Source organism: Panthera leo, chromosome F3 (genome assembly GCF_018350215.1).
Source record: "Panthera leo isolate Ple1 chromosome F3, P.leo_Ple1_pat1.1, whole genome shotgun sequence".
Taxonomy (NCBI): domain Eukaryota; kingdom Metazoa; phylum Chordata; class Mammalia; order Carnivora; family Felidae; genus Panthera; species Panthera leo.
The window spans coordinates 55,201,022-55,227,172 of record NC_056696.1 but is presented as its reverse complement, the minus strand read 5'-3'; the positions used below and the strand labels follow the sequence as shown (position 1 = coordinate 55,227,172).

At 34.6% G+C, this 26,151-nt stretch overlaps 1 protein-coding gene across 5 annotated transcripts in view; it reads left to right on the top strand.

Annotated features, from left to right (window-relative positions):
• The window catches only part of GPATCH2 (G-patch domain containing 2), a 176,104-nt gene that overhangs the window by 13,640 nt on the left and 136,313 nt on the right, over positions 1-26,151 (top strand). For 4 of the 5 annotated variants that reach the window (XM_042926285.1, XM_042926286.1, XM_042926289.1 and 1 more), the window contains exons 3-5: positions 2,588-2,649; positions 5,681-5,863; positions 6,382-6,461. In XM_042926285.1, coding sequence (XP_042782219.1) covers positions 2,588-2,649; positions 5,681-5,863; positions 6,382-6,461 — 325 coding nt within the window. Of the gene's footprint in view, positions 1-2,587; positions 2,650-5,680; positions 5,864-6,381; positions 6,462-6,588; positions 11,710-26,151 lie in introns of those variants that run through there. The other variant, XM_042926290.1, reaches the window with a different exon arrangement.

Below are 26,151 nucleotides of genomic sequence, written 5' to 3'. Positions count from 1 at the left end.
AAGAGGACTCTCAGATGATGTCTTGTTTCAAGAATCAAAAATACGGGAAATGAACAGATTGGGGCACAGGGGATTGGGATTAGTGTACAAACGCAAATTTGACCAGCATTCATGGGATATAGTCTCTCTGAACACCATGCTGTAAAAGTCATGCTTTAAAAAAGAAAAAGAAAAAAAAAAAAAAGTGGGAAGAGGTGTCCTTGGAGATGAGCCATAATGGCTGTCAGATGCTGAAAATGAAAAGCCCTGCTTCCATATAAGTTCTTGTGCTGGTTTATCGGACATGCTGACACCTACATGGTACACTTAGAGCAACTAGCTAGATGTCAATGAGGTGAAATACAAATAAAGAAACATGTTGTTTAAAACACACGTAAAAAGATCCCAAATGAAGACCAGGGTCATTAGGGACTAAGAGCTGCTCTCAGAGGGGGAAGTCTGATTTCCTTATATCTTTCAGAAGAGTAAGCAGGCAGAGAGAGAAGAGAGAAGATTGGGATGCCACTTGGAGAAAGAACATAAACAAAAGAGATAGGGAGAATTTAGGTTGGGATCATCCATATAGAGCCTTGAAATCTATATTTAATCCAAAAAGTATGGGGCAGTAATTTTAGGTTTTTAATAGAAAACATTTTATTATTTTATTTATTTAGTTTATGTGTATATGTATAGATATGCACATGTGTTTTATCAACATTTTCTTTTAGGATACTTTTAGTTTTATAGACAAGTTGCAAAGATAGTACAGAGAGTTTCTGGATATCCTATTCCCATATATCCTGCACCCAGTTTCCCCTGTTGTGGTACACTTGTGAGAATCAATAAACCAATGTTGACACATTATTAATGAAAGTCAATACTTTATTAGAATTCCCTTGTTTTTCTTTAATATTCTTTTTCGGTTCCAGGATCCCATCCAAGATATCGTAATATTTTTAGTCAGCAAGTTCTATTTGGAAAAGATGAGCCTGGTTAGATGTAGACTATATTAAAAGAGGTAAATCTGAACTCAGAAATGAGAAGACTATTGTTAAAAAAAAAAAAAGAGAGAGAGAGAGAAAGAAAGAAAAGAAAGCACATAGTTTCACAATCCTTTATCTTTAAATCTGAATTCTGAAAGCTGTGAAAAACTAATTCATTCATTTGAGGCCAGACCTAACTTGAACTCTATTTAATGTGGATATTCACTCAATTGAAAAAAATATATAGTAATAGGTTTGATTCTGGAGTGCTACCCCAGACCCTTATTAGTCATCTAGTCATTTTAGAACATATCTTCCCAAAATTTGAAAAGTTGTGAATTTTAAATACATTTTGCCTCAAGGATTTCAGAAAAAGAATTGTGATTCAAGGTATATATGATAAGGCCATATATTAGGGTTGTGTTGATATAGGCAGACAGGAAAGCACTAATGAAGAAAGTTAAAGAAAAAGGTACCAACTTAGAGTTCCTTGGTAAAATGTGCCACTTAACAAATTTTATGCTTTTTGTTTTTATTTATTTTTAATAAATAAAACAACTGAAATGATATTCTATATTCAGAAAACATTTGGGTTTAGATCTCATTTGTGGTTTCAATCCAGAACTCTCAATTTAAATACTTTAAAACAGATTAATTTTGTTTAATAAGTCAGGTTATAGAGTTATACATGTAAACAGGAAAAGTATAAAATTCACCTGAGGTAGTTTCCTAATTGGTTAAAATTAAAAATTACAGGAAGAAGAAGTATATGAGAATTTTTAAAGAAGATCATCAATTTTCTTTAGAGGAGAAGGCTGTTATTACATGATCTTGTTTTTGTGTTTTTCAACTAACTAGATTTTCATATAAGCATTGCTTCTGTTAGAATAGTGACAATTTATTCATGTCAGTCGAATATCTACTATTTGTTTTAATTTGTTTGTGAAATTTGCCTTTGTATCATACTTGAACTTCTATGGAAGTATGGAGTACATATTATTTTTACATACCCCCTCCTTAATATTGGCAATATTGAGTGTTTTGCTAAGAGGGATTTTAACTTTGACTTAATGGATTGTTACCGTTGTAAACTTTTTTCTTCCATGCTAAGTAATAGAGTTGTTGTGAATTCTTAAGTAATGTCTTTTCCAGAATATTTGCAAATGTGGTTATGAAAAGTAATTTCATCCCAGGCCCTTGTATTTCATGTGCTGAAGAAAGGCTTAGGCTGCTTTTGATTGAGACTTTCCCCATTTTATTGAGCAGCGGTGTTCCGGGCTCAGGCTGAATTGCACACGGCATAAGAAAGGAGCAGTGAGCATTTGATGAAAGCAGATAATAAAATGCATCAATTGTGTCAGCACCTCGTTGCAGTCACATCTGGCTTACTGTCAGGGTCCCATTAGATTCCTGTGGTTTTATGTGCCAAAAATAATATGCTCTGTAGTTAATGGAACCAGAATATTTGCAGTTTGATTAAAAAAAAATCATCTTATTTTCTTTCAGATCTTTGTCAGGCTTAAGTTTCATCTCTGAGCTGCCGTGTCTCTTTAAAATTTTACGACTGAGAGATCAATTGTTCTTTTGATCTGTTTTTTTTTTTTTTTTCTTCTCCCTTATTACAGTGATTCCAGCAGTCTCAGCAGCACCGATGCTGGTTTATTTACCAATGATGAGGGAAGGCAAGGTACTGAAATCTATTTTTTTTATTCCTTTGGAAAAACGTCTTCATTTGAAAGTTTGTGCTTATTGCTAGTTATGTCCTAGGTTGATGACTGCAATCCCTTTACCTTACACACACCTGCTTAGTGGACTGGGCTTGAGTTCTTTTTTATACTATGAAGGGTATCCTGTCTTCATGACCTAACGTAATTGATTACCTCCAAAAGCTACTATGTGGGGCTAATAATATTAAGGAAGGATTATCTTCCTTAAGAAAGCTTTACATACCTCAGTCTTTTCAATTTTTTCTCTTAGCAAGTTCACAAGACACTGGTTCTCATTCTCCACCTGATTCCAAATGCATTTAATACTGTGTAAGCATTAATAAAGATGGATTTGCAAGTCATTTGTCATTTTTATTCAGCCGTGACATTTATTCATCCTATCCAGTTTGTAAGTAATTAGACAGCTTTCATGAATTCAGGATTGTAAACTGTTAAACAGTAATGTCTTACAACTTGGATCTTTTACATCTTCAAAGTTTCCTGAAGCTTTTCACACTTCAACATGGCATTATTTTGAAACTACCCATTTGGGAAGAAAATAGGACAATAAGGGGGCAAAAGGAATATCTACGAATACTTACCACAAATACTTCCTTTCTTGAGACTCTTTAGAGCAAAGCAGTAATAAGTTCTATGGGACCAAACCAAAATTTATTGTTTTAAATTATAAATAGTCTAATGATACAAAAAAAAAGAACAAAATAATAGCTGCCTACACATTCGTTTCTTAGTCTTTTCTTCCTCTTGACAATAGGAATAAAATAAATGATCATTAATTTTTTTCTTACTTATAAATCATATATATTCCAGATAAATAGGCACATACTGTTTTAGAGAGCATAGACTTTTTAAAGTTAAGAGACTTTGCTGAAATATGTTAGAACTTCGGGACTCAGAGTGAGCTTAACTGCCTTGATAATATACCTAAACTCTCATTTCAATACATGTGCCTACCCAGAGTTACAAATGTTGAATTTGGTAATGAAATGAAATCAAAAACTTCTTTAAAAAATAACTTTGGACAAGTCCATCAATCTTGGAAAAGCTTTGAATGGTTTAAAATAATGTGCTAGCATTTATTACGAGCTTTTTATATTTTACATTTCTAAGTGCTGTTTTTCATTCAATTTACTTTAGGCTCTTATTCTTTAAAAAAAAAAAAAATTAACATTCATTTTTGAGTGACAGAGACAGAAAGTGAGTGGCCGAGGGGCAAAGGGAGAGGGGGACAGAATCCAAAGCAGGCTCCAGACTCTGAGCTATCAGCACAGAGCTCAATGCAGGGCTTGAACTCACGAGAGCCATGAGATCATGACATGAGCCAAAGTCGGCACATAACCAGCTGAACCACGCAGGCTCTTCTGCTCTTCCATTATTCTTAAGAAAACCCTGTGAGATTCCTTTTTTGGGCGGATGATGAAACCCAGTCTAATAAAGTTGAGGTAACTTCCCAGTTACAAAACATTCCAATTCTGATTTGTCTGTCTGACTTCAGCACTCAAGCTCTTCATCTTTAGCTACTGGATTTCCCTATTAAATAGAACAAAGTTGTACATCACATCAAAATAAAATAACCTCATTTTTCTATTATAATGTTGTCTCAATTGGAATTAAGATCTTGGGTAATCAGTTTCAAGTGACTCCCTTTTTTTTCTTGTATTTATACCTGCTCTGGGAAATTTTAATTTATAGTTCTCAGTAAAAGTACTAATATTTATGTGCTTTGAAATGTGGCTTTTTTTAAATTAATTTTTATTAAATTTTCTGTTGAAATAAACTGGTGGCTTTGGCTTTCCAAATGCTTTAAAATTTTCACTCCCTCATAATTTGAAGTATGGCTGTTTTTCCATAGAGTCATTTGCAGTTGAAGCTTTGCGTTTTTTCTAGTTTGCTTTTAAGAATATTTGTAGTAAGAGATTTTGGAAATCAGAAATCTCTTTCTGTAAAGGAAAAAACTTTATGGCATTTGTGATGACCCTCTTAAAAACCAGAATTAGCAGTTTTTCTAAGAAACACGAAGACTTGAATGAATCTGAGATCATATTCAAAATGCTGCTTGTCACATACTTTTAAAAGCCATCTGCCTTCTGTAGTTTTGTCTACTTACATGTCTATTATTCCTGTTTTAAAAACAAAATACTGTTGATTCACATCAAGGGTACATTTTGAACTGAATTTTAAATGGATCATTTCTCCATGGTTACTTACACTCATGGATGTTCCCAAAAGTTAAACTTAGTATGGATAGTGTTCTGTTTTAACAATACCTTGCTTATAGTAATCCAGCACACTTTCTTCCTAAACGCTGTGGTACTGTCACTTTTCATTTAAAATCAACTTTTTCACAACTATTTCTTAATGAACTTAATCAGATTAATTTCATTTAGTCACATCTGTTCACGATTGTTTCCCCTTTTACACTCCATACAAATCATGAAATTAAGCTAATTATATACCATTATCAGCTGCAGAGAACGGCTTCTACAGTTTTATACTTTTAATTCCCGGCAGGAGATTAAGGCTTGTTTTTCTTTAATTTGGAAAGGGTAGTAACTTAAATGGATTTCTGTACAGTTTTTGCCATAGAATTAACCAGTATTATTGTTTTTCACATATTTAAATTGGTTCTAAAACATAGCAGCTTATGTTTTTGTTGATGGAAGTTCTTGTTATAGTGTTAAAAAACACTATAGCTGTGGTGTAGAATCAAAAGTTTTGTGTATAGATCGTGTATACGATTGCCAGATAAAATACAGGATCCCCAGTTATATTTGATTTTTAGATAGATCACAAATAATTTTTTAGTATAAGTATGTTCCATGCAGTATTCAGACATACTAAAATTTTATGCAAGTACTTTACATTAAGAATCATTTCTCTGAAATTCAGATATAATTTCTGTCTTGTATTTTTTAGAAACCTAAATCTGATAACCCTGTGTATTTGGATAATAAAACTGAAGCTTTGGGGGGATTTCTTGTTTTTGCACAGGTGACGATGAGCAGAGTGACTGGTTTTATGAGAAGGAATCAGGTGGAGCATGTGGCATCACTGGGGTCGTGCCCTGGTGGGAAAAGGAAGATCCTACCGAGCTAGACAAAAATTTACCAGATCCTGTCTTTGAAAGTATCTTAACTGGTTCTTTCCCTCTTATGTCACATCCGGGAAGAAGAGGTCAGTGGTGCTTCCTGACTGCTAGATATTGTGGGCTTTTACATATATATATATGTGTGTGTATATACACATATATGTATACATACACACACACACACACACACACACACACACTCATTAAAAGAAATTAGGCTAAAAGGGAGATGAAAGAGTCTAGCACAAGATGCTGTAAAGGAACATGTTGAATAGTAGTTCAGCTACTACATTTATCATGCATTTGAATTATTAGAAAGGTTGACTTGCTCTCTTGCTAGGACCATTGTGAAAATGTTGAAATACTAGAAAGGTGAATTAGGAGGAAAGAAAAGCCCTGAATAATGCCCTAGTTCTCAAATAATCAGTAGTTGTGTGCTAACCTCATTAGAACTCTACTAGGCATTGCTTCAGATCTTTTAAGTGTGTTTTGCATTTCCCCCACTACCGTTGAAGACGTTTCCCGCTTCCAACTTATTCTGAAGTCTGTATTGATGGGAATAATGATCGTAGGATCTTCTAAATTGAGTGCTTTGATTTTCCAGGTTTCCAAGCTAGACTCAGTCGCCTTCATGGACTGCCTTCCAAGAACATTAAAAAATCAGGAGGGACCACAACTTCAATGGTAGGCATGCTTTTCTGTTTAGTTGTCATGTTTGGAAATGTATCCATTTCTATGGAATAAAAAGCCACATCCTCATCCTTTATGCATTTTCTAATGTTATACTTAAAAATAATCCATTTTTTTGTAGGCTACAAACTGGACCAGTGAGATTCCCCTATAAACCAAATCTTCTAATGCTAATAAATTAGTTACGTTTTGAACATCTGGGGAATGACATTCGAGGGAACCTGGCTCCTGTCCTCTTCCCCTGGAGGAGTATCATTGAAGTGAGAGCCTCTTTGATGAAAAGATGGGGCTGTTTTTGCTGGAGGACTGGTATTCTTCCTTTAGTCAGAAGTGAACCTGCTTGGGGAGGCTTTCTAGGGATGTAGGTTGGCCCAGGGTGGGTTGAAACTACTGTAAATTTTATATATTTTTCTCTTTTATGATTTTTTTTACATTGAATCCATTTATGTATTACTTGCTTTGCCAAAATGCTAACAAAAGCTAGAAAACTGAAAACTTCCAGATCTCACATAAGTATTCCTTAATGTTTCTATTGTGACTGGTTAAAAACGAATTCTTACATCTCTGACTGTTGTAAATAAACATGATGCATTGACATTTATGGTTCATTTTTAGAGAAGTCTTATATAACCAGCATTATTTAAAATATTTGCATTTTACTCAGGGTATTTTAACAAGGGCTAAGATGAGTAGTAGGTAAGGTTGATCACCTTTACTAGAATTTCTGTTTTGTTCAGTTTGCTTTCTACTTGGATAATCTGCTCTGTATTGCAAACCCATTGTATCTTACAGTATAGTGTTCATTGTACCACAAAAAAAAATCATCCTAGTTTTAAGCTAACTACAGTGATAACTAGCCTGTGCTAGTTCATTCATTGACTATTACTTTTTTAAAATATCTGCTTTGTCTAATACCTGAAACCGCTCAAAATTATCGTTTTGGCTCAGAGCTTATGGAAATCATGTGAAAGCTGGTGTTTCAGCTAATACTGTATGCCTCCGAATCATGTTGTCACGTTTAAAGTGAGAGCTGCGTGCGCACCTTTAGAAGGACAGATCTTGCGTGTCAGCGTGAGTGTCAAATACTCGCATGAGCTCGTTTTCGCAAGCAGAGGGAAAAATGTAACATTTCTATTGATGGTATAATTTAGACAGTATACAACGTTCAGGCCATTTGAATTCTTCAAAATGATACATTAAAATGTTTAATATTTTTATTAAGTTCCAATTGATTAAAACTGTGATTTAATACATGTATTTTTATATTATTGTATGGATTAATTGTTAATTCAGCATTTCATGGCTAACTTAAATATGATGATTGGAAAAGAAACTTAAAGTTGACATTTCTTTACCTGAAAGTATTATAATCTGAAAGATTCCGGAAAATGTATTAAGCAGGAATGTGTGACATCTTTTAGATTGCTTGTCTAAACTGGGGAGATTAAATATGATAAAGTGCAACTTTGAGTATCTTTACCTTTGCATATTTAAAGTGATATTTTAGAGGTACAATAATGTGGTATTTGGTCATTGTAAGTAAGCTTCCTTGTGCTGTGTCCTTTGGAGTAAAAATTCATGATTTCTTTTCTGAATTACATAAATGCTTTTATTTTATTTTGTATAATGACTGTCTTTTAGATCTGAATAAGTCACTTTAAAACCTTGGCCTATGAACTTTGCCTTACCAATCATGAATCTAGATGAATGCTATCTAGTTCTTGGTTCAGTTTTACCTATTTTTATTTTTGGTTCACTGCTTGCTTGAGCATAGCTGGGATTTGTAGCCCATTTTCTAGGCTTATTGCAATCTCACTGTGGTATTTTATAGAAGCTATTACATCTGATAGGTTAGCTTCATGGTATTGATGATACATGGCTTAACCATAGTAAAAGCTGCCTTCCCTCTCTAAATTGTAAAAAGGTGATTAAGTTTCACTTGATGGAGATATACTATATATGTGTGTTTATCATGGAACCTAGTGCATTAGGCCATAAACTGTTTTCCTGGTCTACATTTTTTTGTATTCAAATTTTACTGAAGACAATGGGCTCCTTCAGGTTTTCTTTCTTTCAATCCTGAATTGTCCTTGTTTGGATTTTTAAGTACTGTAATTTTTTTTTTTTTTTCAATAAAATATCTGACTTGGGCAAGAAAGGTAAGAGTTCCAATTTGTGCTGATATTTTTAAATCCCTCTGCTAAGTGTTGTTGTTGCTGCTCATACTGTCCGTATTGTATGTAACCATCACATTTTAAAAATCATAATCTCACAAAGCAGTCATATTTAAACAGTACCAATGACATCCAGTAATAAGAAATGAAATTTAATTCCTTAGACTTTCACACTGAAATTTAATTCCTTAGACTTTCACACTGCAAAGCCAGATTGGTTGTAAGAGGTCAGTTTTCTGAGCAAAGTCAAACACGTAGCTGCAACCCATTAAACAGAACGGCAACAAAAGGTTTCTTTCTCTTACGCAGATGAGTAATGATTGCACAGCTATAATGATGATCTTTGAAGGACATGACAGAAGAATCTTTTACTGAAATATTAATGGAAAGTTTTCAGTTGGACTTTTAATTATTCACCATAATTATGTTCTAAAGTTGCCCTGAATGCTGATTAGCAAATACTGAACCATTGCTCCTAAGGGAAATACCAGGTTAAGTTCCTTTGAGCCTCCAGTCATGACATTTTTATCAGTTGATCAGTACATAGCCTTGTTTTATGTATCTTTCTGTCTAAAAACACCTTACTTAATATATATTGTTGACTCATTAATATTGAACTCCGACCAGCAGCACTCTAACCTATACCTGCACAAAGCCTATCTACCACACGTATTTCCCCTTAAGGCCCATCATGGCCTTCTTGTGCTTAGAAACCCTAGTCAGCACTTCACCATGTGTGGGGTTCATTGCAAACCGTGAATTTCCAACAAAAAGCACAAAACTGTGAAACACGTGGCACTAAATAAGCCACAGAAAGGACACTTGTTTACAGTATTAGAGCTGAAATAGGAATGCACACTGTCGTCTTACGTGACCTCGGTGGGGAAAGCACATGTGTGCCAGGTGACAGATTTTTCACTGCTCCTGAATGTCCGTGTGAATGGTACAAGAACTGATTTGGGAGTGGGATCATTCCAAGGGGCATGCGACTCTCCATCTCAGGGTTGTAAGTTTGAGCCCCACGTTAGGTGTGGAGATTAAATATAAAATCTTAAAAAAATAATTGGGGGTTACAGATAAATGTTAGTGAGTAGGCAAACTTGAAAATGTGGAACCTGCAAATAGTAATGAGGATCGACTCTACCTAGTTTTATTGAGCTGGGTGATGTGGTAATCACGGAAAATTCATAGGTTTAGAAGTCTGAACTTTGTGAATCCCCACTCTGGTTCTTCTTTTTACTTGTAATTACAAATTGAATGTCATTTCCTCTTCCTGTTAAACAGATGATAATATTTACTTTGCAGAAGTGTTGTCAGGATTAAATGAGATTATGTGTACATAATTGGGCCAGCGCCATTTTTGTCACATAGTATATACTAAATAAATGATAGTTACTGTTATGTTAGACATATTAAATATAGAATCTCATGATTTAGAGAACATTTGTATTATGGGTCAAATGCAGAATTTTAGACTTTTAAACTTTAAACATTTTATATACGATATGCCTTTACAGCTAATATTTAAAGTGCTTTATATGGCAGCCTTTTATGTTTCTTTTATACTTCATTTATATTTGAGCCAGGCCTTGTCTTTAATATGACTGCGAAGAATAATTTCGAATGAGTTTAGATTGACAGCTATTGCATTAAATCTCAAAGCCTGATTGTGGACTAAAAAACTGTTCTAAACACTTCCCCCTAACCTCTGATCATTAAGCCATTCATTTGCAAAAAACCTCTCCTATTTAGGAGGTTTTGGTTACCTGGTTTAAAAAAATAATTTTGCCCATATATGTGATGTGTGAATGCAGTCACGGTTCTGAGAATTTAATGTGGAAAGGAATTAACTATAGCTCTCCGGTTAGAATAAAGCACTGGGGTTTTTTTGGAGCCTAGCTAACCAGCCTCTAATATTTACCTCTTTTTGGAGAATTAAGCAAATGATAATTAATTCTGAGGAATATTCTGGGACCGTTATCCAGGAGATTCGGTGTGAATCGCCCATATTTCCAGAATTTTTGCATCAAGTACAATTCAGAGTAAATCACCCTCAGAGTAATGATCCATCAGAGAGTCTGTTTGGGGATATAGTACTTACAAAGTGAATCCAATTAACCTGACTTACGCGTAACATTTCTGATAGCCAAGATATTCTACCCTTAAGCATCCTAATTAATCACTGTTTTCTGTAGCTGAGAGATTTTTGAAAAAAAAGTGTTTAAACTGATGGTCTTAGACCAGTTGTTACATTTATCTGAGTTAGCATTCAAATTGAGCGATCTTGAAAGATCAAGAAATAAATGGCTCCGTTTAATTGTGGTACCTGAAGTCCAGCATAAATATTACATAAGGAATTCTACCTAGAGGTTATAGGGTTCTACTTAAAAGTTTAATCATCATTTTAGTCCAGGTTTGTTTTGTTTTGTTTTGTTTTGTTTTTTGGTATAGTTGGAATGAGAACAAGTATAGTGGTGATGGTGGGGGTGGTTATTCTGTCAAAGAAAATGAAGCTGATTTAATGGACTTTTTATTCATACATGTTTCTCAAGTTAAATATCTGAACAAAATGTGAACACCAACCTTTCATCTCAATTGTCATGCGGTACAAGTAAGCATACTGTTTATTTCCAACAATGAAATAGCCCTGAAAATAATTTATATCTGTTTAGAATCTTAAGTCAGTCCGTTGTATAAGAGAAAGGATTGTATATATTTCTCTTTCTGTGAAGTATATCATAGAAGACCAGACCAGATTTCATGAGTGGCTTATTGATAATGATGATGATGCTATAATGATTTACTCTGTATGACTTGCTTAACCTTTTATTGTTTCTTACGATACTGGAGTAGAAATATGTAGTCTGATTTATAGCCTTTTACAACAGAAGGGCCGTTTTAAATGGATTTGCTTTAAATAAGGGAACTACATAAAGTTTTCTCTTAGACTAGTCTAAGAAATTTTGTAATAGAAAACATATCTAAAATGATGTTTAAAAATACATGTGGTGTGTGCCCCCAACTGTAATTTGACTACGTGCTAACTAGTTATCCAATATTTTTTAGTGGAATTCAGTGACTAAGTGCTTAATTGTAGTCTCAGTGAATTGATATTTGTTTGTATTCTTAAAGCATTTTGGGATACTTTGCAGAATCCATAAAGAATATATATTTAGATTTTTTTAATATTCTAAATATATAATATATATATTCTAATCTATTACTGTGTATGTTAATAATTTAGTTTTTATCTCATCTCAAAGTCAGCTTGAGTTCCAGATTTTATGCTGGAAATTGATACTTTTTTCTTAGAACTTATTTTGAGATAAAGTGGATTTTATATCATACAAAAGTACTGCTTACTAGAACTGTAATATTTCTTCAACAAAAGACATTTTAATAGTGTCTCTTGTTTGATGTAAAACTCTCTATTTTGATGTCATTATTCACTTTACACTTTATGTATAAATTTAATACCTATAATTGATATTTGAAAATTTGAATCTAATCATTTTGTGTTCCACTAAAAGTAATATCAATATTAATATTGATATTTAGTCTTATTGCCTTATATTTTATTAAAAGTGGAATAGATACATACATTTTTAATAGTACAGATATATAGTAATGTATTCATATATTCATTCAACAAGTATGTAAATGCTTATTCTGTTCTCCATATTTAGCCTTTAAAATCCTTTAGGAAAAAATGCATGAACGTGTTCAGTCTTGGCATTTTGATGCTGCTAAATTTGGCCACCTATACTTTTTATCTACATATTTAAAATATTTGTCCTTGCTTTGCTTATTACGTACTACTGGAACTGGCCTGGTTTCGTGTATTGTCCTTTGTGTTGGTGATGCTTCAGAAATCTGGAACCTAGCAGCGAGAATAGTAGTGAGGATAGCTAACACTTACAGTGATGCTTACTGTATGCCAGAGACTTTCCTAAGTTACATTTATATAGCTCAACTCATTTAATCCTGTTAACACTTACAACTTAAGCCTTTTAAAATCTGTTTTTCCTTTGCTAACCAAAAGTTAATGAAATCGGGAGGTTTCTTCACTCTGTTGTCATGTTGCTAATAAATATAAATAAATTCTCTTCAGAAAATAAGCTTTATTCCTGGTTACCAAGTGCTATTGGAAGTGTGAGTTGTTTTGAAATATCTGCAGCATTCTTTGCTGTCTTGAAGAACAAGCATAATCAAGCTGTGTGCCATAATAAAAATGAGAATTAAAATGTTTCTACTGCTTCCATCGGCTTAATCACTGGAACCAAATCCCCCATTCCAATCCTCTTTGTTTCTCAGGTAGTATATAGTACCTTCTTCTTGATGTTTAACATCATCCATTTCTGGTCTCCTTTCTTGCTGTTTCTTCTGTTTTCCGTGCTTGCCCTCCATGGTTCCTCATTATCTCTCTAAGCCTGTACAGTGTGCCCAGGAGCTGTCCCATTTCTACCTCAAGCATGATGATATCCTCTGTATTTCTCTCGCTCCTTTCCTCCCCCTTTTTATTGGAACTTGGCAAAGTTCTGGGGTAGACTTGTCAGCTGGGACTTCAGGTGTTGAGTCAGCTTACTAACTCACTGAGGATGGAATTGGCAGACAAAGACATGGATGGGCAAGGCTTAAGTTTAAAACAATCATGGAATATTCAGGAAACTGAATCCAGTGTTGCTGAAATATATGTTAGGGATGGTTGTGTGGAGGAGTATAAGATAGACAGGGTTTGGTTGGCAAGGTAGGCAGGAGTTAGATCGTTTTTAGACTCTGTGGTCCATGGGAATGTATGTGAACTGATGTAATCTCTGGGGGGCGGGCAGTTAAGGTAATCAGATTTGTTTTGAGAGATCACATGGACAGCAAAAGAGAGGGTACATTGGGTAGTTATAAGACTATGTCAGAGATGTGAGTTCTGTCCCTGTTCCCTCAGTAGGTGGGATCCACAGTAGACTGAATCCTGATATTTTATTGGACTCAATCCGATTGACTTGAGTAGTATCCATTCATTCAAAAACTATTTATTGAGTCTGTACCCTGTGCTAGATTCTGTTCTAGGTCTTGAGGGTTAATGTAGTGAGCAAGGCAGACAGGGTTCCAGGAGCTTATATTTTAATGAGTAAAAATAAACTTGGTTGGGGGAGGAGGGTGAGTAAGTAAATAAAAATGGCCATGGAGAAGATTAAACAGGGTGATGTGACACAGTTACAGGACATGAAGGTGATTGGAGATAATACTTGCAGGCTGGATAATTTTCAGCCTCAGCTAATATAGTGCTTTCTTCTCTTCACTCTTAGAACAACCTGGGGAAAGATACAAGGGTGTGCACTGCTCAAACCGTTGGGGTAGACCCTAGACATTCTTCCAGTTCCTGACCACGTGGATCACAGCTCTTAAATCTCACTGTAGGGAGACAGACCTACAGGTGGCAAAAGAATGTCATTTTTGCTGACAAAGAATGATATTACTATTGATGCTTTTGAGAATTTTTTTAATTAAAAGAAAGGTTGCAGGTGTCATATATTTATATGGTGTTCCATTTTCTTCTTTGGACTTAATCATAATGTCTGTTTTGAAATTTAAAATCATAATATAGTAGTTCTGCTTTCGTGGCTACTTAAATATTGGGCAGTGTGGCCAGTCTTTCTATTCCACTTTCAAAAATGCATGAACTGCCATGCTTTCTTCTTTAAAATTTTCATTTTGGTATTCGTGTATAAGTTCTTAGGTTATCACGTTGTTGGTAAGAAATGGCTGTTTAAAGATTGGATTTTGTTTTTGTTTTTGTTTTTTTAATCTCCTTAAAAGCAAACATTTGAGGTTTTTAGAAAATAACTTCTTATAAGGATTATGTTTATCATTTAAAAATTAACTCTTTTATATCCCGAGAAACCTTTGAAATATGTTCTAAAATGTTTTCTTTAGAAATTAAGACTGCTGATTGGTAACCATTTGATTCCACAGATGGAGACTCAATACCCCTTCTCCTTGTTGTTTAAAATGGTGATGACATTACCAGAGTCCCCATTAGTTTCCTTTCTTTCTTTCTTTCTTTCTTTCTCTTTTTCTTTCTTTCTTTCTTAATCAAAATCAGAGAAACAGAAATGTTGCAAACATTTCACTTTCTTCAAAGGTTTAACTTTGGTTTTCTGCCTTTTATGTTGCTGATAGAATTATTCTGATGGTCTATAAAACTCAGTTTTCTAATTTGCCTTCAGATATATGTCAGATATCTAATATCAGAAAAGTTCAAAATCAGTGATGGGCAGAACACTTCCAAATAATATTTAACAAGCGCTTTCTGTACTGAAGTCGCCTGCAAATCCTCTAACTGAAGGTCAATTTGAACAACTGAGAATTCACAAAGAAGTCATATAAATAAAAGGGGTTCCCTGTACTATAGTTAGCAAATGCCAACCAGATATTTGTTGCCTGTCATCCACGTAAGGGGATTCTGGCAAACCAGAGACACATGTCAACAGGTATTTGTGAATATTTTAAGCCACTAACACCTGTAAAATTTTTGTTGTTAAATAGCAGTTGTCTAAAATTGACCAGTGCTTCCTGGGAGAATAAAGTAGAAGTTTAAAGATCTCTTTGGATACAAAAACGGTGATAACTTGAGCCATTAGCAATATAGCATCCTTCTCTTAGAACTTCATATTTAAATATGATCATTGATTATAGACAGTTCACCATATAGCATTCCAGGTGGATGTAGGTCTGCACTACAGCTGTGTGTATCTTTAGGTTGCAATATAATTGTGGTCATATTGAATAGCATACACTTGATTTTTTTGAGGTCTGTCAGATCTGTATAGATTTTGAAGTACGTAGTCTAGAAATAGTTCTTTAAAATCTACATCTTTAAAAAGTAAAAAGTTACTACTTCGGTTTTATCCCATTCCATTTCATTTACATGTGTTTTCGTTAGGCTTTTCTAATTTTTTGATCCGCAAAAATATTTTATAGGAGTATTTTATATCATTTGTTGGATGAATAAATAATTATGTGTTACATTTGACTCAGAAACTTGATGTCTTGCCTATATTTTTTCAGCCACAGATTTCTTGGTTCAGTTGTACACACATGTAATGAAGTCTTATGATGTCTTTGTTGTGGGAAGGGCCAGGAATACAAAATGAGTAAGATACATCTTTGTCCTCAAGTACCTTACAGTTTGGTTAATAAAAATTAACTGGGAAAGAAACAGAGAGAAGGGAACCCTAACATTTGTTAAGGGAAGCACTGATCCTAAGTGGTTTTTCATTCTTCAATTTAAATATTAGTTTATGTGTTCTCTGTGTAGTCCTTCACTCTTTCCACATCTACACATGTTTGCATCGTATTTCTTTACCTGTCCTGTTAGTCCCTTCTTTCCAATTTCATCTGTCAGTGCCCTAGGGTAGTTACTTATAATCTTACATTTTGATAACACATTAGTCTTGTCCTCAGTCTCTCTCTCTCCCAGTTTTCCTCCCTCTCATCCATATCACAAGTAACTCCAAGGAAACATTTTTAAAACATGGCTATGCCCCAGCCAAAAAAAGTTTTCACTGCCTTAATCATAAAACCCAGGCTTATTCCTTTCTACCTTCAGTGCTCACCTATGACCTATATACAACACTTCACTCCTTTCCAGATGGTCTGACATTCTCAAATGCCCCCCACACCTCCTTCAGGTTTCTCCTCTTCAGCTATGTTCATTCATTCTATATCTTTGTTCACAGCAGCACACCAGTCTCCTTACTGTTAGAGTCATATCCTTCAAGGAACAGTTCTAATTCTACACCTTTTCTTCAAAACCTTCTCCAACTTCTCACATTTGAGAGATCATTCCATCTTCTGAAATGGCATCGTCCCTTCTGTCTCTGCCATGCTTTTATTCATTAATGGGTAACCTTTCTATTTTACCCTGTTATTCTTCTGCTTATGTTTGTATTATATCCCCAAGTACATGTAGCACCCAAGACAGGAATCCAACCCAGGCTATAGTATGTGCTTAATAATTTTGAGAATGTTGATGGAGATTACTGGTTATCACCCTTTGTTTTTTTAGGGAATTTTCCACCACTAGTTATGTAGCCAGTGCAACCTTAAATAACATGCTTTCCTTTCAGTTTAGTGTCTGGATTCTTCATGGTTTTTAATTTGTCCTCTTACGTAGTTCATGATGTGATGGCAGCAAGGATTTCATTTGACAAAGCACTAAAAAGCTGATTGGGTACCTAGTGTGCAGATGCAGGACTTGTGCACCCGTTGGTTGGGGAATTGAATGTTGCTGTTCAGTAGGGATTTGCCTTTGAAATACTCTCCTAAGGAGTAATCTCCTGCCTCAAGGCATGTGGGGGAGATGCATGGGATATTATTGGGTCCACTAGCCAACATTCTGATTGCAAAACAGAGGACAGGGAGTATTCAGTGTGCTGCCTTTCACTGAATTTCCCTGACCTAGTAAAGGTAGATCATGTGGCCCAGAGATAGGGCCCTTGTCTAGTTTAGCATTTTCAAATAATCAGTTTTGAGCTTCTGCTGTGCTATAGGGTAGGAATAGTAAAATGATAGGACTGTGAATGAGGATTGGGATCAGAGATCAACTTTTTTTTTTTTTTAATAGACTCCCTGTTTAGGCACCTCCAATTTCTGAATCTTATGGAGTTTTACCTTTTTATTTTCATGTCATTTTAGGGGGGCTCTGGGAGGGAGCCGAAATAAATATGTGATCAGTGGGTAATGTTTACTGGGAAATCTCACTTAGTGTCCTTTTCTTATAATTTTCATTTTTATAAAAAAGTAATAAAAGTTAAATAGGACAAAAAATATCCAGGGGAAAGTCTTTGCCCTACACCCAGTTCCTCCCATACTCATCTGAGAAATATAGCTTATGTTATTCTGCACCTCAGTGTTTACACTTTAAAAACATGTCAGAGAGACTGTAAATTATACTTATGTTTTCATTCATTTGTATATTTCATTATAGTATATTACTAAATAATTTATTTCTCATAATGGCTTTCATGTAGCTAATATTAAAGGGCAGAAATATTTTATTACTATTTATTATATTGCCTAACACTTATTGAGTTATTATTTGCCAGGTGGTGTTTCAATCTCTTTATGAATGTTAATTCATTTAATGTTTAAAAAAAGCCTCCTGAGGTAAATATTATTTTCCTTTCTATCTTAGAAACCAGGAAACAGGGTCAAATGGCTTAAATGAGTTGTTTAAGGTCATGGCTAGTAAATGGTAGTACCAGGATGTAAAGTGGCCCCGTGACCAGCTCCCCAAGGACTTAACCATCAGGCTATATACAGCTTCCCCTTTAAAGGTAAAAAATATATTTATACTTAATTTTTAATTTCTAAAAAAATGTCTAGGCCTAGTGGCCTAGAAATAATACACTCAGGTAGTTTGGTCAATTTAATGAATATATTGGGCAGATCATTCTGAGTTTGGTTGGCTAAGTTAAATTTGTTAAATATATGTTTTCTTTTTCAGTGTCATAGTTTTCATCATGTAAATATGCTGTCCATTCCTCCCATCAACTCTTCTACTTCTAACTCACATGTTTTCTCTCCTGTTCTCTGATTTAACCTGTTGATTTAACTTAACTAGGTCTTTGCTGACATTTAAATCTTTTCTTTCTCTAATTTACTAGATGGTAGATTTTCTGTTACCTAGCAGTTAGGTTTTCTCCATACCCAGAAAGGTTAGTGACAGCAGTAAATATTTAAATACCATTTGAGGGGCACCTGGGTGGCTCAGTCAGTTGAGCATTGGACTCTTGATTTTTGCTCGGGTCATGATCCCAGGGTCATGGGATCGAGCCTCACGTTGGACTCCGCACTGAGCATGGAGCCTGCTTGAAATTCTCTCTGCCTCCCTCCCCACTTTCCATTTCTCTCTAAAATAAAATAAAATAAAATAAAATAAAATAAAATAAAATAATTATTTTTAAAACACATTAAAAAATACATAGCATTTGATATTTTGTAAAGACCTTTACAGTCTCCACCCATCCTTTGATATAAGTGTTATTGTAATTCCCTTTTCATGGATTCACAGAGATGTTCAAAGCATTAGATTCATTAAGAATGATCAGAGCCGGGTCTGAATTCCAATCCTTTTACAAACAAAAATTTTCAGAAGTTATACTCTTTTCTGTATTTTTAACTGGAGCTACAGTGATTCTGTTCTCCATGAGCAGATACCATGAGCCTTGAAACTTAATTTTCTTACCAACTTGTAAATGTAAACTTCTAAATTTGATTGAGTCCTCATTTGGAGGAAAGATCCGATCATTTTTATCATTGAATTCTTAATTTACCCTTTTAAATGGTTTTTGACTGTATTGAAATGAATAATTGTAATTATGCTACAAATTTGGCATTAGCCTTTTTCATATTTATTAATGTCACAACTTTTCCCTAACCTACTTCTTTATATAGCTTCGTAAAACACTAGTACATGCCCAACCCTTGGAATGGCCTGTTTATAGGAACTACCAAGTAATCTAACTCTTCTTTGATCAAACAAAATCTTAAGAGTCCTCCTGTTTCCTCAACAAATTATTGCATGTGTTGTATGTATTACTAACACATCATTAACATATTATTGGATATGTTGTGTCTTAGGTTTATAATTGCAATGCCTTTATTTCCACTGGAATGCTCCTCAGGGTACTGCCTGTCTAGCTGACTGGATGAGTTCTCTCCTCCTGTTCTTCCCAATATGTAACTCCCAGCTCCACGGTGTAGCACTGTGAAGGGCAAGAAGGGCAAAGCAGACACTTTATATGTGAGAAGGGGCTTTTCCACAAACACACACACACACACACATTTCCTTTCTAGATTATCTTCTTGTTAATAGGTAATCTTTGGTTTCATTTAGACACTATGAGGACATACACTGTTTACACGAGAGTCATATTCATAAACTTTGTTAAAAGTGAATTAAGATATGAATATGTATGAAGAAATTAGATGTTCTTACCATGAATATACGGCATCAATGTGTCTTGAGTGAATTACAGACTTTACTCGTTTCTGGGCCATTTGTTTTATATATAGATTAAATATAGATAATTACTCATTTGACAGGTTACTTTATGACTTTGATATATCTCAAAGCACCACATGCACTTAGAGTGTGATTGTTGTAATAATTTGGATTCGCTAATAACCCAAATTAACATTTCATACAAATTAAAATTTAAGAATTGGGATTTGATTTTCTTTAAAGCCAGTTTTACTTCTGGTGGCTATTTGATTATTTTGATTCAGTAACAGAATATACTTTTTAATTGAAGTTTTTAATTATTTTGAAGCTCGTGTGTTAAATATAAAAATGTTGTGGGACTATTCAAAATTATATTTAGAATATTAACTTCCATAGGTTAATCAGTTCATTTTGTCTTGTGCCTCACTTGTTGGTCTTAAAAAATAATTAAATGCATTTGTTGGGAGTAAATATGTATCACATGATAGATGTACTAAACTTAAAGTTTGTTTTCACTTTTATGAACACTTAGTCAAATACCTAGCACATCTAAGTGTTTGCTAATTGCTTTCCTGTATTGTTTTAGATATTAAATGGTTAAGCTGTTTCAAAATTATTTGCACACCCTCTTCAAGATTTGTTTCCTGAGGGAATAAAATTAAAGGATTCTAATCTTGCTATCATGCTTTAAACCATATTTTTTATTTTGTTTTGTTTTGTGTTTCAAGAAGGATTCCATGTTTCTGGTTCAAAGAGGTTTCTACCTGCTCCTTTAGGTTAAGGCAGTTCTTTAGAGAAGCAGATCTATTCTGGCTGTGTAATGCATTTTATTTAATTTTATAGTTTTTATGATATCATATATTAGAGATTGCCAAAAATATAGAAAAATTTTAGAGAACATTTTTGGATTTGATGGATTACCACTCTTGAAAGGGAAACAAAACACTAAATATTTCTAATCCCGCATTATTTACCGCATGGGTGGTTAAATGCTACTTTAAGCCTCATAAAATTAAAAGGGAGAAATCTGCCAACTGTAGCAGGAATTGGATTTAGGAAGAGTGGTACAGAGCCAAAATATTGCTACAGAATTAAATGTCAAAAATCTTCTTTAATAGTAGATATATAGTTCACAGTGCCTGGTTATGATTAATACATTTAATCTAAATCACTGAAAGTTGCACTCTCCTTTTCCATAAAATACAATAGGACACAAATCAGTTTTACTGTAGATGGATAACAATTGGAAAATAATGCATCTTCCCGCCCAATAAATTGTCAGTTATACCTTTTAACTAAAATCAATTCATCTTTCCAAAATTTATTGCAATTTCTAATAATAAATCTCCTCAAATGTTTATTCATTTGGTTTTTGATACATTTGTGCCACTTTTGCTATGGTCTAATGTTTTCTCTTTTGATTCATTGTAAATTAGAAAATCTATTTTGAGTCAGTTTTCTAGTTAAGAAGTTAAAATCTATAACCTAGCACCTTTTTCACTCTCCTTTGTACATTTTAATACCCTTGAACTTGAACTTAAATGCAATCCAGTAAATTCTTTTCAGAAGGAGATTAAAAGACTTTTCAATGTAACTTCTTGAGTAAGGGCCAGATTCATAAAACAAGCATTTAGGAGGTTGTTAGATGATCATCGCCATAGACTCATTTTGGAATCAGAAAGAGAACAGAGAAATACATGGGGTTGTGCCATCATTTCATGTAAGTATTTAGTTTAAAAAAGAGGAATTACCCATTTGAATGAGAATTGGATATTGATAATATTAGGAGTCAACTTTTATTTTCTTTTGATAGCAATAACTCAAAGGTGTCATTGAAATGAAGCACAGATAATCAGCTATATGCAGTCTGTTTCTTACATGGAGGTCTTCCCCTTATTAATTTCCAGATACTCTTTTTAACCTTTATATACATTTCAGATTATTCTTTTTTAATATATTTTGGCTGTGAAATCACATGGATTTTTCACATACAATGTGTTTTAGAATGTAATCATTGTTAGGTTTTTAATTTAATACCTAATACATGATCATCTCTTATTCTTTATACTCTTAATATTACCGTTAGATTTCAATTCTTCGTATATTGTATGGTGAACACTGACTCCTGCCATTTTAATTTTATACCTTTCTCCACTTATTTCACAGTGAAGTCAGAGTGGTATCCTTTTTTTTTTTTCCCATCTCCACCTCCACTATAATTATATAAAAATTTTAAATGAAGCTAAGAATCTGTTTACTTGCCCACAAATTTAGTAATAATGTGTTTTTAATTAATATATTCTGAGGTTTGGTGTTAAGCCTGGACTTTTTATAGTATGTCAACTAAAATTCTGAAATAGATTTTTGGAATGGATACTATTAGAAATGAAAGCAACATTAATTTGAATTAATCCTGTAACTCATTGGCAAATTTGTGTCATTGCTAATAGGTAAGATGCCATATGATTAATTTAGTGGTTTAAAAAGGTGATTTTTATAGCCAGAGTAGGCGAAATAGAATTCATTACTTGGGCTTTCTACACAGTGAAGAAAAACAGATGTTTTCTAAGGCAAAGATCAGACATGAATTACAAGTCTGACTTATCCAACTAAAAATAGTGCTCCTTTTTTTTAAAGCTGTGACTTTAGTAATTATTTTGATACATGGATTCTTTAATACAAAATATATTATTCATTTGTACTTACCAAATTAATTTCTGTATTAACAAATGGCAAATTTTCATAAATTTAGCTAGCTATAAAAGCTTTAAAAGTAATCTCTGACTTACGTGTGCTTCCTAATTTGATTTTCCCACCACAGTAAATGTGAAAGTAAATCAAGTCATGATCTTTAAAGAAAAAAAGATTAAACTGAAATGCTATGCCTTTCTTTTAAACACCAATAACAGATTTGAGTGTTCTTCTTCTGGTGGTTTTATAAACATTGGCTAATTAATGATAGATGCAGAGTGGACATGCTGCTTGTTAAGATTGTTGTGTATTACTGTCAGTTATGAAGACTTAACCGCAGCTATAATATCACAGTTGTGACTTTTGCATGGTAGTGTTCAGTTTTGTCAAGGACAACAGATTTGTTCTACCCACCTTTCCAAAGAGGAGGTTAAGGTTCTAGGAAGACTAGTAACTGACATAACTAGGAAGAGGCAGAGCCCAGGCCAACCTGCTGTTTCCTGGTCCGTAGACTTTTCCACGGCCCCACCTGCCTTTCCGTAATCTTTCTAGTTGAATGTGAATCCAGCCAGAGGCCGAAATTTTGTGAATGTTTTTAAGCTACAGTTTTAGGAATTTCCAGGTAAACTTTTACTGCTTTCATGCAAAATAAAAGTTTTGAAGGAGGTCAGTGAGAAATCTGCATATTTTCCCCAATTCTCTGGTTCAGTCTTTTGCCCACTGACATAGTCTCTTCTTTAGCCTTTCCTTCTCTACTTCCTTTCACACCGTCATTAACTCTCCTCAAATTCTCATGTGACCCTTCTGCCCACTTGACTTCTAACTTAAAATCTTTCAATGCCACCCCATGGTTTACCAAATAGAACGTAAGCTCCTTTTCTTCCTGTCTAGGTCTTTGCCATTAGGTCTTCCACTCACCTTTCCAGCTTCTGTCAGTTTGCTCCAAGAATTTTTACTATTTGGAACATCACACCTCATGCCAGTCTGTGGAAATCTTGCCCATTCGTCAAAATACATTTTAGTTACAACCTTATCTGAAAAGTTCCCTGCCAGAAGGCATCTCTCCTGTTAATTCAAAGGCCTCACTCCCATCACCTCATTATTCACACAACTGTGTTTTAGCCACTTCTGGTCTAGTGCAAGCAAAAAACATGGAATTAAAAATCAGAATAACTTCTCTGAGATCCATATTTACTGGCTGCATAACCTTGGAGAAAGCACTTTTTGAGCTCCTAAAATAGGGATAATAAAAGATAAGATGAAGTAAGGTATGCAATAGGACTTTGTGAACTGTGAAGGAACTATTATTCATTTATTTCAGGAATCCAAAGATCAAATGCCTTCAGGGCCAGGCAGATAATACATACATACAAACATACATACATACATACATACATACATTCATACATACACACACACACACACACACACACACACACACGTATATATATGAAGCAACTTTGTGTTAGGGATTTAGCTGCAACTAGAAAACGCATTCCTAGCTAAAGGTATTCAAGTTCAAAACATTTTAAGATACTCTGATAGCCAAAAAATAAAAATTAATTAATTAATTAATTAACCTGTTTACTGGCCAAAGACTGCTGCCCCCTTGTGTACATCACGTCACCTTCCCTGCCCAAGCCTAAGCTGAGTAAAGCCGTATTGCATTCCCACAAAACCTCGTATGTTGCGGGTACTTAATGAACTTTGAGAGGGTCAGTGAGTGAGTAGATGACTTAGGTGGGTAAGTGGAGTTCAAATGCATAATGTAGGAAATGGGATGTTTGCATTTTAATCTGTTTTCCTGATCAGCAAGCAAGAAGTATGAAGTCATTATATATGGACCATAGTTTCCTTTTGGTCCTCTAGTGAAAACTTTTCTGTGTATATGCAACGCACGGTTTTGCCTTACCTCTTTTTCAAGTAGTGTTGACCACAGAAGCACTATTATAGTTAATTGAGAATTCGGGTACTTTACTGTAAGGGTGTTATTTTCTCTCTCTCCCCTGTATTGGCAAACTCTGACAGACTGAATAGAGCTGTGTGAGTCTAGTGCCTTTTCCATTCAATTGCCTTTCCCTCTGATCCTTGACAGTTGGCTCAAGAAAAGTCTAGTGCTTGAGATGTAATGATTCTTTTCCCTGGGATCTGAGAAATATGTGCTGTTTATTTTCTCATCTTTAGACAGTTAAATGTATCTGATCCAATGTGTTAGAAGCCACTTTTAAAACTTAGATTTAGGAACAATTACTTCTTGTGTCTTTCAAAGAAGCATTACCGGCTTAGTTCAATGCTAAAATAAAACCCAAAGTCCCAAGGACACTAATGTGCCTGTACTCTTTGTATTTTTCTCATATATACCAATGAAATGACCATCTCTGCAGTTACAGTATGAAAAGCTGGTGCCAAATAGCCTTGATAAAAAGGAAACTTATATTCCAATGTGCTGTTTTGCAAAAAAACCAATGTGCTGTTTTGCAAAAGCTAAGGCAGACATAAGCTTACCTGTAGTATTTACTCATTAATAGAAACTCAACTGCATTACATTAATTGAATACAAGTAAACGAAAGCTTTGTTAATTTGACATTTATGATCTAAGCGGTACAATCCTTACATCAAGAAAGAGAAGTAAAATCTTTTGACCTTATTTAACTTCCCTAGAATGCCTAATAAGGAAAGGATGCTGCTTCTATGAGGAATAATTGAGAACTAAAAAAAACATTGCCTAGCAAGTTTTCGGGCACAAATTCATTTAAAAAAATTTCCCTTCAAGTTATTTCCATATTTTCTTAGACTCTCTTTTAGAGTGTTTGTTCATTTTTATCAAGTAACGAATTGATTCTGCCCTACGTTTTCACTTGTCTAAATTTTCCTATTTAAAAATATAGAACTCTCCAGCTGTATACATATTTATAACGGTCTGGCTTACAATGTTATGCATATGTTAATTTTTTAAGTTTGGGGACATTTAGAGAATGTAGAACAACTGGCTGTCTTTCAGTCATCCAGTCAGTTCATTTCCGTTTAGGAAATATTTGTTTGAACATTAATTACCAGATATTTACTGGGCAATTACTGTGTGCCAGGCACCATTCTATGCGTTTGGTCACCAGCAGGCTAAAACAGACAAAAATCCCTGTCTTTGTGAACTTGCAGTTGAGTAGGTAGCACCTACATGTCCACACATTGCTAAGTATACGGTATACAAAGCTGAGTAAGTTTTGCTCCTGCCCTTAGAAGAGCTTAAACTGGAATTACAGAAATAAATATAGAGAATTACAACATAATGGACTGAGTTGTATGAAAGAGGTGCCAAATGAACCCCAAGGTAAGGGCACCTCACCCAGTTCAGGAGGCCAGCAAAGACGTGGTGCTAACCTAGGACTAAAAGATCAGAGTTGTCCAGATGAACTGGCTGCGGTGAATGGATCTCACTGAACTCTGGGAATGACCCCTGGAGGACTAGAACCCGAGAGCCATGTTCCAACAGTGGTAGGCGTTATCTACGTGGAGAGAGTGGGGCGGGCACTCTAGACAAAAGGAAAAGCATGAGCAAGGGCTTATGGCACGAAGCAGCGTGGCGTCTGTGGGCAGCCACAGGCAGTCAGGCCTTCTAGAATGGGACCTCTAGAAAGGGAGCCACACAGGATAAACCGAACTGGCAGGAGGGCAGGCCCTTGGCCACCTGGAGATTGTACAATTCAGCAAAGGCAGTCAGGCCCTCTGGAAGATTTTTAATGGGTTGACGTGACATGTGGCTCACATTCTTTCACACTTACACCACCAAACAGTATCACACAATTTTTGCTTCTC